This window comes from Macrosteles quadrilineatus, unplaced genomic scaffold, assembly GCF_028750875.1.
Source record: "Macrosteles quadrilineatus isolate MER2022 unplaced genomic scaffold, UCM_ALF_1.0 Scaffold_8__2_contigs__length_117827958, whole genome shotgun sequence".
Taxonomy (NCBI): Eukaryota; Metazoa; Arthropoda; class Insecta; order Hemiptera; family Cicadellidae; genus Macrosteles; species Macrosteles quadrilineatus.
In genome coordinates, this window is record NW_026542601.1 from 21,379,638 (window position 1) to 21,393,920 (window position 14,283).

The 14,283-nt window shown below is 34.1% G+C and overlaps 2 protein-coding genes across 2 annotated transcripts; one reads left to right on the forward strand and one right to left on the reverse strand.

Annotated features, from left to right (window-relative positions):
- Nucleotides 1–545: 545 nt before the first annotated feature.
- LOC128999680 (PI-PLC X domain-containing protein 1-like) lies at nt 546–7,276 on the forward strand. The gene is made up of 7 exons (XM_054426301.1): nt 546–761; nt 1,834–2,127; nt 2,692–2,867; nt 4,217–4,415; nt 5,404–5,665; nt 6,712–6,823; nt 7,009–7,276. Exons 1-7 carry the CDS (start codon nt 659–661, stop codon nt 7,138–7,140), a joined length of 1,278 nt encoding a protein of 425 aa, XP_054282276.1. The 5' UTR covers nt 546–658; the 3' UTR covers nt 7,141–7,276.
- Nucleotides 7,277–8,328: 1,052 nt separating this feature from the next.
- On the reverse strand, nt 8,329–13,900 carry LOC128999685 (uncharacterized). The gene is made up of 5 exons (XM_054426311.1): nt 13,772–13,900; nt 10,931–11,294; nt 9,677–9,777; nt 9,072–9,148; nt 8,329–8,388 (listed from the first exon to the last, which is right to left on the reverse strand). The coding sequence occupies exons 2-5, from the start codon at nt 11,276–11,278 to the stop codon at nt 8,339–8,341; spliced, it is 576 nt and encodes a 191-aa protein (XP_054282286.1). The 5' UTR covers nt 11,279–11,294; nt 13,772–13,900; the 3' UTR covers nt 8,329–8,338.
- Nucleotides 13,901–14,283: the final 383 nt, after the last annotated feature.

The window sequence follows — 14,283 nt, forward strand, 5'->3', positions numbered from 1 at the left end:
GGAACCTGATCCAAGTATCTTAAGCATTTTACAATACTTGGAGCCACTTTTTATCAATAAATCTAAGAAAATCTTAGCTGCGCAACTCAGGCCATGTGTTTCTTTCAAAGAAAGTAACACAATCATTTCATAAAAAATATACCTTATAGTTTAAAAACGTAACTTGATGTAATAAAAATCAAATTTTAAGTGGGCACCACAGCTCAAATGCTCAATCTCATTCAAACTATACTGCTTTTATAGTAAAAAACCAATGAAAATTACCAATTGTGTTTTGTAAAACTTTTACAGATTTTAATTGTGCACATACTCTTAACTCCCTCTCACATTCCTCAACATTCACCTATTTCCCTACAAGTTCCACCGACTAAATGAAAAGGAATGGAATAAATGACCATTACAGTGTCCTTGACTAGTGACATCATTTAACCATTTTACACAGGAAGATCGCACCTGACAAGAAATGACATCACTGACACGCTGGCTTGGCTACACTGATTGTTCATGGTCATTAATCAGTTAGCCAGAGAGAGAGAGATGGCTCTCATTGTCAAGCAGTACCAATAGACCGTGAGGGTCAGCTGATAACAGGTGTTGAAAAGGGTGGGATTTCCTGTGGGGTTTCAGCTCAATTCACTCCAGTTACTACAGCCTGATAATGTGTGTTTATATATTCCTGCTCCTTTACGTCTCACAAGTCTCAGGTTCGCGGCTTGCTGGGTTACGACTGCAACTGGGTTCTGCACCTTTGATGACAAAAGGTTAGTTATAGTTGAGAATAATGTATTGATTTAGTCTGTGGATTTGTTAACTCTTTATTTATGTTAGCACAAACATGTTGAATAAAGTTTAGTTTATAATTTAGCCCTTTCTTCACACTGACATAAATTGCATACAATAATAATATATTCATTTAGGTTTTACTTATTTTTTTAGCAACAGTTATAGTTGATGCACACACAGGACTAATAATTTTGTAAGTATGTTTTAACTCAGTTAAGATTGTAGTACACAAATTATAAATTGTTATGAATTGTGAAATATAAGTATGAGCCGTTTTTTCATTACTTTTAAGAATAAGAATATTTATTTTCTCCCCAGTAAATAAAATTATTACAGAAATTAATTATATTAGACAGTGCACAATACAGAACAGAAAAATTTTAAATGATAAAAAAAGTAAAAGTAAAGTTACAACCTTGATGATTCCCAGTTATATTTTATGTATTGTAACAATTTGATAAGCTACTTGAAGACAGACTTTTCTAGTTAGCTTGTACATTTTTTTTTATCTGACAGTCTGTTAGGATCTGTATCTAACTGTTTTGAAACAATGATCCTGGCTATAAATGAGAGTTTAGCAATTAAAAGGATTAATCCAATTGACGTGTGTTGCAATCAATAAACTAGCTAGCTCATTCAACTTGCTTCATTACGTTCTGGTCGATCGGTTTGGTAAGGTTGGGATAAAGAATAATTTTTGTACGTGAAAGACAAGTAAACATAAAAACCATAAAGAAATTTTGTCTGTAATATTTTTTATTTTTAAATTTTTTTACTGAACCTATGTAAATTTGAGCAAAAAATAACACTATTTTTACTTTTTAATAGGGTCATATTCAAACCCTGGCATATAATTCATTTAATGAATTTTGTTTTATGTTATGAGAATAATTAATGAAAATTTAAATTTAGGTCTACCTATCCTGGGATGGCAAAGAGCATTCCGGTAATCACTTATCTTTGTTTTAAAGCTCCCTGGTATCAGTGCTGCTGTAGTAATCTAATATAAATTAATTGATTGCGTCCAGTTACTGCATATTTTTGTTGCAGAGCAAGTGTGCAGCAAATCCCACGTGGAAGTGAGTGTGTCCAGTCGCATGGACAAGAAGACAAACCGCCGTCTGCTGATCAGCTGGTGGGTGCCTCAGGTGGAGTCAGCTGATATGATCGCTCTGTACGTGACAGACCCTGAGGTCAACCTGACCTCCCCTGTATTTACTCTCTCCCCCTCCTCCACCTCTGGCTGGAGTCACACCCCTTTGAGCGAAACTTACCTCAACTACAGGGACACATTCATCCCCCAGTGTCTGGGCTATTGGGTCATTTACTGGCGAGGATTTGAGAGTAAGTAAAATAAACGGTACAGTATCATCAATCTCGCACATACTTTCTCCCATTAGCTTGTTAACAACTATCATGGGTAAGCGGTGGGAGTAACAACTATGATATTTTATGGGAAGAATTCAAAAGCTGCAATTACTTTAAAACCATAATATTTACAGCAATGTCGGTTGTACTGTTTTGTTTAGAACTATAAAAACCATAACATACTAAATTTTAATCAAAATCGGTTTCAAGCGGAATTTTAAAATGCTATTTTCTCTTAGTTAATGGGTTTTATAGCAAAATTAGCATTTAAAGTCAAAATTTCATAAGGTACCTATAAGTTAGGACTCGCACACAAAATTTTAGATTAAATAAGTTAGTTCAGGCACCTAATCTTTTACAAAATTGAGCACTGAATAGAGATATTGGTGTAGCTAATTTAATCTTTCCTAGACCTTTTTATATTTTGAATAAGTGGTTGGTACACAGGTGTAATGGCCAGTTAAAAGTCGTTTATTACATAATTGTATTTTGAAGTTTTTACTTATACAAAATTGTCATCTCCTTTAAACACGTATCCAGAGGTAGCATCGTCATGTCTTCAGACTCATCCCACCTGGATGTGGGATCACCGGGATCAGCTGGGAAGATTCCGGATGACTGAATTGTTCCTGCCGGGAACACATGACTCAGCAGCCTACTCCGTCAGCTTTGAAGCTCGTGAACTAACTCGCTTTGAAAAGTATGTCTTCACACAGGTAAAACTAACAGTAGTGCCAACTGGTTGACACAGTGTTTTTGTTTTTAATAAAAACTTCTGCTATAAGATTATAAGTAAAAATATTTTGCTATTGTACAACTAAAAAAGATAAGAAAATAGAGTAGTGTTCATAACAGTAAAAAAAATGCCACTTGAATTCAATGAACATATTACTTGAAACGAATAATCAAATGTTTTTAAGCTCTGAAATTGCTAGCTACAACATCTTTTATAGATATACTAGCTGACCCGGCGAACTTCGTATCGCCTAAGTTATAGGTTTCCCCTAAGACAGACCGATGGAAAGAAAGTACCGTTACGTTTAATTTTCAAGATGATCTCGTTCGCATCGCTCAATCACGTCCTGGTTGAAGTTCGTTCGCTACACTCACTCACCTTTTGGTTGCAAATTAGCTGTTGTCATAAATGTAAAAGAAATAATAGTGCTGCACCCTGTTGGTAATCCTTGTAACTTTAATGCTATTGAACATCATAGAACAGAACCAACTTGTTTAATTGAAACACCTGTTAAGATTCATTAATTCCATTTCTCATAAGGTTAACATGGGAAACTCCAGAGCCACTGGGGCGGAGCCCTTTTAAGAATTTCGAAACGGGAAATAGTTAACGTCCGATTCGCATACCTACAGAATTTACACACCAAATTTCATAACGATCGGTGAAGTCGTTCCGGAGGAGTTTGCAGACAAACACTGTGACACGAGAATTTTATATATTAGAGATATTTTTATTTTTTTTTTTTTTTTACCCAAGTTTCTCATCTCAAGCATTTTTAGTCTAAAATAAGGCAGCTTAGTTCTTTTAATTAGAAAAAACTTTTGACTTTAATTTTCATTGTAGTATGAGTAGCCTTCGGATTGCGAGGAATAGCTAATAATAATAGTGGTAAATACCTGATTATGGCAATCCAATTGTTGTATTCCAATGACAATCAAATGTATCGAAAGTATGTAACTGGCTTTAATCGGCTGTAGCTTATTTTTTGCATTCTTGTTAACAGTTTGACACATTGATTGTATAATGTACACTGACACAATTGAAATTGTTGAAATGAATCTCTTACTAAACAGCTGCTTGTTTGCAATTGCATCAGCTAAATTGAAAATAAGTTAGAAGTAGTTTTGAGTGGTTATCTATACATGAATAGTTTTGTCGTTTTCTAACTCCATATGCTTAAATAATGTGCAATATGACAAAAAATAAAGTTAATCACACGGGCAAGTTGATAAAACTTGAACTCAGGTTGAAGAGAGTCACTTTAGCCCTAGTGATGAAATTACTCTTTCTAATGGGGTTTCCAATTAGTTTTCTTCAAATATTTCACAGGAGGAGTCAGTATTATCACAACTGATCCATGGAGTTAGATATCTCGACATACGACTTGGACATCACAAGAATGAAGGATTCTACACTCATCATGGATTTGTCAAGCTCAGGCACTTCCAAGGGGTTATAGACGATGTGATTGTTTTTCTCAACAATTCAAGGGATATTATAATTTTGGACCTGCATCACTTCCCTGTTGGTAATGTATTTATAATGTTCTGGTATGTTAATAATTAGACAGGGTGTAAATAAAGTCCTGCACGTGTTTAATAGGTTGTAAACAATAACAGATAAATCAATAAGATTTACTAAATCAACATGATGCCTAAAAAACTACTTTTTTAAGGAACTCTCTGTTTTCTATCATATCATGGGGACGTCCCACAAGGAGTCAGAAGGAAATCTTAAATAGAAGCATAAGTTGATATGGCATCTAATTAATAGCCTAATTAATAGTAGAATATAATGCTGCAAATTTGAACTAAAACGGACAACCGAGTCAAAAATTACAGCTGTTCAAAGATTCATTGAATTTGCTATGCTATTTATACGCTACCTTATCAGGGGGGGGGGGCAGCCGCTAGGAATCGGAAGGAAATTGTAAGCGTAAGCATACAGGGGAAAATGGCAGACATTCAAAGATTGAAAATGGCAGATTGAAAAATATTTGAACTATTAGGACTTATAATGTATTTAAAGATATTGACCACGGTCGTCTTTAACTCCAGGCCGCGGCGTGTGGCAACGTCACAAGTGGTGTTGTAACAGCTGTTTTGTTTGTAAGCAGCTAATGGTATTTGTGTATTTACGAAAGCTTGGTTACTGGACTATGAAAATAATTAAAATATTGACTCCGCTTATGTACAGATATATATTTTCAATTCATCTTGTTTTAGTTTTCAATTCTGTATGTTTTATTTTTAATATTTTAATAAATTTATGTTCATAAGTTTAAATTTAAATCAATTAGAAGCGAATTAATGAGCTTATGTCACCTGTCTGCCATGCTATCTTATGGGATGTCTGACACTAAACAACCCTACTTGCGACGTTGCCAATTCTACCAGGCCGCGGTGGCCGTGTATTGACACTGAGTGTTCTAAAATATGTTCTATGGGGATTCATCATTTATTAGGATTTTATTAATGTAATCTCTAAAATGAATCTTAATTCTTAATTGTTCACAGGTTTCAAGACACAAGATGTTCACCACCAGCTGGTCAAATACATAGAGGATCAGCTGTCAGAGTACATGGTGACACCAGCACTGAGTTGGTACTCTACATTGAATGATATCTGGAAGACTGGCAAACAGCTGATAGTATCTTACAACAACCAAGCCGTAGTCGCTAGAGGCACTCACAAGCTATGGTATCCTGTGAGACATCAGTGGGCCGACACTAAGAAACTGGACTCACTCAAGACTTTCTTGGATTCCGTCATGAGGAAGTAAGTTTTGTAGCTTATTTTCTGATTATGTCTGTAGTGGTTTCAGTTTGGTGCCTGTGATATAAGGACATTGATGGGTACTTTCATGGGGAATTTGCAGAACTCCTCAAAGTAAGGGTAAAGTTTAAGTTTGGATGATTTTTTTCATAAACCAAACAATAAAGGGTTTGAACTACTTTCAGAAGGTATTTTTCAGGGTCATATTTCCCATTAGGCAAAACTTTTGTTTAGAATCTAAAGGAGCAACAAAAGTATGATCATTTAAGCAATATTTAAACCTGGAAAGGGGTGCCAGGTTTAATCTGTAGGTAGTGTGCTGATCCTAATAGTACTGAAAACCTTGGGGTTTTGGTATTGTTAATTAGTTTTATATAAACATTTATTTTTACTTGAATTGTCACTCAAACCTTCCTGGATTCTATTGTGAGCATTTAAACGACTTGAAAGCAGGCATTAGAGCTAAACTTTAGGAAGACAGTGGATGGGTATACAAGGATTTGAAAATTATAAACTATTTTAAGTAACATTTCAAACAAATACTGGTGATGCATACTCTTTCACTGCTGTGCTACTCATTATAGCTCATTTGTCATTGAAATAACTTACAGGTAATTAAAAGATTGTAGGAGGGGCGGTGATATAATGTTTTGCAAGGTTTCAGTTTTAACCTGAAATTCTAGATCAAGAACTGGAAATTATTATCAGTAAGTATTTATTGAATGAGTGGAGGATTCAACTGCTGGGTGTATTTATGTACCGTATTTCAATTTTCAAACCAAACCTGAAATATGAGTGTAGAATGGAGTTAGATGCCTTGTGTAGGTTTGATACCACTAATAACAACTGTTTCTCTAGCCATTCCCATAAATGGAGTTGAGGGCAGCTGGGTCTAGTTTGAAACCATCAAACAGGTTCTAAATTTTCTCAGGATCTAACTGGCAACCTGGCGAGCACCATCCCGTGGCAAAATTACTCTACTAAAAAAATCAATATCTTTACTTTTCAAGTTATGTTTCTGATAATACTGTAGTTGTATATTCTCACAGAAGGCCGCTGGGAGCCTGGGCAGCCATGGCAGAGTTGACCCCGGACCGCTGGGACGTACTACTGGACTCTGCTGGAGGCTTACGAACAATGGCAGCCGACACCAACATTATGGTAAAGCAGTTTTGTGGTAATCTCTACACTTTTTATGACCTTCCTTTGCAATTCATACTTCAATCTTCATACTTGCAACATTGATCCATTAAACCATTGCACCCTAGTTGTTCTCATAGTATTTATTATTTAATACAAACTTCTAATCATTATTCCCCTATTATAAGTATGTTTGTGCTATGTAGGTGACAGAGTGGTTCCGTGGAGCGTGGGGAGTCAAATGCAACATAGTAGCCGTTGACTTTATCAGAGGCTCAGGCATTGTGAATGCAGCCATCCAGTGGAACCTCAAGAAAGCATTCAACCTATGTATGTAGCATTGCATTGGTGATCCAAAAAAAGGTTTCAGGACCCAAAAATCTATTTTCTCAATTCCTCGTATTCTCTATATCATGTAGTAACTCAAGAGTATATTTTTATACAGTGTCCTTTTCTTATAAACAGTACCTATAATAAAATGCAGAATTTTTATAACAATGTAACATTATTTTTTTACCTTTTCTTCTATAAAAACCCTTTGATTATGAATCACTATTTGAAAGTAATTCCGGTGATTTGGTAGCTCATTCAGTAGCGTTCTTTTGAACCTCAGTCTCATTCTTACACACGTTAATTGCTCAAATCATCCCACTTCAAATCTTACAACTCTCTTTTCGCAAAACAACATCCTGGCCAAAGCCCACAACTACAGTTTCACGAGTCAGACCCTCATTTTGAGAGATTAGACCAATGGTCTAAATTAACTTTAACTAACTGACCAAACTTGTCAATCAATACGCTTAAGTCAAGACCTGGATTAATAGTGAGTATGTGTAACTGAGAATTGTCCCGTATTTTAACTTTTACCCCAACATTTTATTATGCCTTTGAAAACTCAATGAATAACTGTTGCAAATTATAGTGTCACATTAAATATAAAAGTCCCTAACACAAAGAAACACTATTTTAAGTAAAGTAAGGTTTAATAAAAATTTCATAGGCTATGTATAAAAAACATTTATCAATTATCAACCATTGAGACGGGGACACCACCTAGGTGCGTATTTTAACCCAAATATGAGTGAAGGATGAGTGTAGAATGGTGTGAGATGATCTGTGTAGCTTTGTTACTGACTAAGATCAGCTGTTTCATTAGCCAGGATCATATATTTAAAGCCCAATGATGAGGAACAGCTGGGTCCAGTTTCGAACCATCAAAAAGCTACTGACTTTTCTCAGGATCTAACAAGCGACCTTTTGATTATTAGGCAAGCACTATAACCATTCAGCTACCCAGCCAGTTGGAATGTTTAAAAAACATTATAAGAAACACTATTTTAAGCAAAGTAAGGTTTAATAAAAATTTCATATGTATAAAAACATTTAATATGATACAAAAATTACATGAAAATGAACTACTTAAATACATTATTTTGGTAGGCATAAACATCTTGATCAGTTTGTTAAGCTAAATAGCTAAATATAATGAATTTCATATAAAATACAAAGTTGCTATCTAAACAGTATAAATTTGACCTAAGCCGAAGATTGTTTCAATGTTTCTTTCTTCGTAATGTTTGGATACTCTGTAACAACATTTATTTCTTAAGAGGAGAACATACAATAAATATAGGTAATATTTCAGGTTAGCTAGCTACCAATATACTAGCACTATTTAGAAAAACATTAATTAAAAATCCTTTCACAAACCTTAATCCTAATCCTATTGACCCTTTTTGCATTGTACGGGCTGACGAGTCTACTAAAATCAGCATCAAGAGCACATACAACCTGATTTGTAGTTTTAGACTGTACAAAGATAGTAAAATAACATTTCTGTCTTTCTCTCCAAATATTATACGTGTGAATTGAACAGGCATCAGAAAAGCTAGAAAGGTTGATCAGTTAAAAAAATAAAGTCTTTTATGATAACAAATAAATAGAAACATTTTGTTTACACTGGAGTATCAACAGAAAACAAAACATTTAACCAAATTTAATCTGTGTTAATTCCTTCACTTTAATTCCACCTTCAGTTATATTGCTAGACTTTCATCTTAATATAAATGGAGAATTTATTTCTTTTCATTTCCTCATCCTCCTCAAGTCTCATATACAAAATTAAGAATGAGGTTGATTACACAGCAGAAACAGGATTTAATAAAGACATCGTTCTTTAACAAGGAAAATATTTTTAAATCTTTAATTAGATCAAATACTTCTTAATTTACTCTATGATAATACTATCTATTGTAATAAAATTGCATACCTGGGTATTTGTGTGGTGCCGCTATAATTGGAAACTGTACCGTCCAATACTTCTGATTCATGGCGACAATTGTTACTCTAATACAGAAGGGTTCAAAATTAATGGAAATACAGTAATTTTGATAATTTTTTAGTCCTAATCCAAGGGGAGTTGTAATTAATAGGGGACAAAAATAATCGTAATATTTTACCTATTACCGAAAAGCGTCCTGACTATTACTGAAAGTAACGGTATTTCTTCCCATCTCTACTACAACCTACTAGACAGCAAGTAGAAAATCAGGCTCGACGGCAAGTACAACATACAACTCCTGCTGTCAACCAACTCTTATAACATCCTCAAGACTATACACAATGTGTACCCTTGGATATTTTCACGATCTAGTTTGCTCAGAGTTCAGTGATTGGCATACAAAGTCGTCTTCAGAGTCAATCATATTCAGATCTTTTTAATAGCAGCTACCGAGTGAATGCAGCAAGTACGCTGAGCATGGAAAAACTTACAATCTGCTAGTAAAAAAGCTGGTTAATAGCTTGTAAACTCGTCTCGAACTGTGTACTCAAGTGGAAGGATCAGTTATGTATTAGATAATGTTGTACTCTTACATGCAGGACAGCTGTTCCGTGTAGACATCAAAGTTGGAAGGGGCGACCCAGTTGACCGCAGCAGTGAGGAGTTTGTATGATGACCGGACGAGAGCCAAGTTCTGCAAAGAGTAATCATAGAGTGTTTGTATAATCTAACATAAAGAAAATTTATTCCTATACATTACCAATCTCGTTCCTCATCTTATTATTTTAATATTTTATTACATTTTTAAGATAGGACTAATTTTTTTTATTATTTTGAGTATGTGTATCTGTAACTAAAATTGTTTAAGGTTTTTTTTAAGAGAACAGTCCAAACCAGTGTCATGTTACTATCTAACATCAACACTTTTGTTGACTTTAATGGACAGCCCATAACAAATGACATCCAAGTCGAGAACCAATCTCGCTTGGAATCGAACCAGTAGCCTTCAGACTTGAAGGCGATCACTATAATCACTTTTAGGTACTCAGACAACTATGTTTTAGACATTCCATCGCCATGTTAAAGTTGTTGGTTTTTGATTAAATTTGTCTTAGTTAATGTGAGCCACCTACAGATTGCACTGATATAAATTACTGATTTCTGCCAATTACACAATGGTTTTTACCAAGTCAAACTGATGGAATGACTTATTATGAGCTATAGCAACTGTTATGAACCAGTAACTATGTCAGTAACAAAAAATAAGGTACAAAATAGAGTTTTTGACACTAGAGCAACCTGTAACTGGCTCACACAACTACATTAGTTTTTAGTAAAAAATTGGCGACAGCTGATCCATATAGAAGGTATGTCTTTATGTTGTTTACTCTTTTTAAAAGAAATCATTCTATAGTTTGGCCCCTTAGAAAGCGACCTCCTCCAACATTGGTTTAGCATTAGCGCGCAGGTCGTTTTCTAAGCGCCGAACTATAGTTTTTAAACTCCATTGAAAACACTATCAATATAAAGTTAAGATAATAATGACACAAAAGTTTTTTGGTTCAGACCTTACAGCTATTGAAGATTTTAAAAATGTTTGCTAACACTGTACTGTGTAGACCTACAAATTTCCATGAGCTAACAACATGTTTAAAAGTGTTTGCTCTACTACCATATTGTGTACACTTACATTAATTTTACTAGCTGTTAACGCATTTGTCAAGGATTGTATTCGACTTTGCAACTGATTAAGCTTTCATTTGGATAGTATTCAGTTTCATAGCTGTCAACTTTATAGTAAAGTATAACCATCACTTCGCTTCCTACTGAAAATTCACATTGCTCACCTTTTGACCGGGCGAGCAGTCTGTAACCTCTGTTTTTTCATCTTGTTCAAACTCGCCAAAAGGCAAGTTGTCCTTCATAATTTGCACCATCATGCCCGTGAATGCTTGATATCTATCAAAAGGGGAGGAAGCGCACACACAAATCCTCTTGTGACTTATCCATTGGCCTTCCACTTCAATGTTCATTGGAGCCGTGTTTCTGAAGGGTCGTCTGCCGATGTAGGGAGGAATCATGGCGACACAAACGTCCCTAGTTGGTTGAAGAGGAGCTACTTGATCAAATTGACTCTGATAATAGGTCATTCCCTCTTGAAGCATCATCAATACTCCAACGAGCAATATCTTCATCGTAGTATACTGTTTTCTGGTTGAAACATATTTGTTATTATTTGGGATTGGTTTACTAAACCTTTTGGGACTATTGTAATTGGTATTGGATATTGTGTGCTTCATTACTTAAAATGTTTGGGCCCTTTGTGGATACAACGCTTTGGAGTTGAACTGAGAATATAGTTTGCTAAAGTATAAAATAAATATTATTTTTATATTGTTACACAGTATCTAATCAAAATGCCTTGCAATAAACCCACACAACACAAGAATATCCTTGGAATGTCCTGGGGATATCCCAGTGGGATATGGGGGATATCCCCTTTATATCCCTCGAATTAACGAATTAAATATTTTTGGCAAACTTAACAAAAATTGTAAGTTGAATAAAACAGGTGGAATTTAGTATTGAATTTAAACTTGAATTATGTGTGTTAAAGATTATTATTTTCAAGAACTTTTTAATTAAAAGACTATGTCAAATCCCCTTTAAATTTTAAAATATTTTGAGTTTTGTATAAGTTTGAACATGCATCCAATATTACCAACGGACAAACCAAAAGCGCATCTATACATTTAAAATGTTACAGAGTGAAAATTTAAAAATGTACGTTTTCATGTCCCTGGCCTTTTACTTCGTAGATACTGGATTTGTAGTTTATTATTATGTGTTTTAATATTTTTTGGGACGGGGGCAACATGTTACACACATTTATTTGGTTTTAAATAGGTTCTAGGTATTTTTTTCGTATTTTTAAAGTCTCTAAATTCATGACCATGACGTGTCCCTAGGGTACATTTTCCAACTTTCACGCTGTTTTTAGACTAATTTTCATGCCGAAATATATAAAGCCATATTTTATGTCATCAATGGTTATTAAACTTACAAAAAAGGAGCATATTATAATTTTATTGTCATTGCAAACTGACTACCATGACAAAATAAGTCTGTCCCTCGATTTGGCGTCACGACCATTTGGGAAAAATTTTCAACTTTGGAGCACGACAGTGGCAAGCCTGGCGTCGATGGAGTCAGTTGGTTTTAGAGACTAGTTCGGGGTGTACGTCAGGATTGTAGTGCCGGTCGTTTCAAGTTGAAAGGAGGAATTACAAGATTAATAAAGGAAAGATTGTGTTTTTTGTAATTTTGGTGTGTCCATGACTGTACGTAGTCATTTGATGAAGTAGACATGGTGTTAATTTTGTTTATAAGATATTTCAATTGCTAGATTAACCTAGAAGTCCACTTTGTATCCTCGAACATGAGGTGCAGGGCTACCGCCAGAACAGAGTCAAATAACACGTAATTTCACGACCAAAGTTTCACGACCATCGCGGGTTTTTTCACGACCAATCCAGCCTTATGGATTATAGTGTGTTTGGTCGTGACAATAACTTTAATATAATTTTAATTTGAACAGTTTAGTTCAATTGAAACACTTATTTTTATTATAACTAACAGTATAATTGAAGGATTGTTTAGAAAGATTTAGATTATTTCAGAAAATTCACGACCGTACCGCTTGTCCCTGACCATCACATTTATGATTTCTATCATAAAAATTTCAAAAATTAAAATATCGCCATATTTCAATGTTTTATACACAAAAGAAGCACATCTCTATACAAACATAACGATTTTTCGGGTCTCAGGTAAGTTTTTTTTGGAGTTATACAAACTTAAAAAGATTTTATTGGTTTTTTCCATTTTTGAGTTTTTTTATTTTTTTCTAAAAAGACCAAATATACCAAAAGCTCAGTGACCTTTTTATTGTATAATGGTCATAAAAGTAAATTAGTTTATAGTAAAACATAGTTATAAAAATAATATTAACTATTTTTAATATTCATTTCAACGTCTGTTATGGTCGTGACAGGATTTTGTGTTTTTCCACTAAAGATGCTCTTTTAAAAAAAAAAATACCAAAGGTATTGCGTTACCATGGACATTTATGAAACTTCAAATGTTAATGAAATAAAAATAATAATAAAAGTTTTGAAAAAAGGGGAAAAAAATTTGCAAAGTGCTTTTCCTGAAAACGCACGTTTTTAAATTTTCACTCTACACCTAGACCACTAATTTGATATAAAACACAACAATAAAAAATGTTTTTTAAACAAAATACAGTAGACTCCCTATTATCCTGACACCTCTTAACCGGACTACACTTGGCAGAAATTACATCTCTTTAACCGGACAATTTTTATCAGCACATCGGTTTAACCGACTAGATCGGCAGGAAGTGGGCAGTACTGAAATTACCGTTCTCGTGGGAAAGATTTGAGACCAGTGATCACGTGTCTAAATACAATGCTCTCCTAAATTTAAGTCAAATACACATTTAAAGGGTCTGTTTTTACGAGTTTTTGGGGACGTCGGTTTATCCAGAAAAACCGTTATTCGGACTGGCCTCGGTCCGGATAAGAGGGAGTCTACTGTATTGTATTGTACTTTTTAAGACATGTGAGGAGAAAAACGTAAATTTAAATTGATATAGTCAACTTTCTTACCTAATACATGTTGCTGCTTATACTTATCGATCGATATATCACTCCTTTTCTCACATCACATTTCACAAACTACTACATTGAATGCCAATGTCACCATAACATAAGAAATGAAAGACTCTTTTAGAGACAGAAGTGTCTCAATTGGTTTTTAATCTGTATCTGATTACTCTTCTGATTTTAATCACAAATCTATTGTAAAACCCTTGAACAATGACTACAATTATTACTTTTTTATTTGTTAAAATTGACATAAACTAATGTAATGGTAGGTACCAAACTAGAATGAATATTATAAACTATGATTAAGGAAAACAATACAAATCCTATGTGTACTGTAAGATGACATATATATATATAAAGGAATTTACTGGGATCGGGAAGAAAAACTAAAAATATTGTTTTTAAAATTTCTATTGTCAAATGGCATTATTTATACAAAACAGAATCAGGTACACAAAACTATAGAACACATATAGAAAACCGTTTAAATTGATATCCTTAATTACTAAAAA

Coding starts and splice junctions, on each gene's coding strand:
- LOC128999685 (XM_054426311.1), bottom strand. CDS start 11,278: ATGAAGATATTGCTCGTTGGAGTATTGATGATGCTTCAAGAGGGAATG. Junction 9,778..10,930: donor ACTGCTCGCCCGGTCAAAAG/GTGAGCAATGTG, acceptor TACTCTTTGCAG/AACTTGGCTCTCGTCCGGTC. Junction 8,389..9,071: donor GGCACCACACAAATACCCAG/GTATGCAATTTT, acceptor ATGTTGTTACAG/AGTATCCAAACATTACGAAG.
- LOC128999680 (XM_054426301.1), top strand. CDS start 659: ATGTGTGTTTATATATTCCTGCTCCTTTACGTCTCACAAGTCTCAGGT. Junction 2,868..4,216: donor AAAAGTATGTCTTCACACAG/GTAAAACTAACA, acceptor AATATTTCACAG/GAGGAGTCAGTATTATCACA. Junction 5,666..6,711: donor TTGGATTCCGTCATGAGGAA/GTAAGTTTTGTA, acceptor ATATTCTCACAG/AAGGCCGCTGGGAGCCTGGG.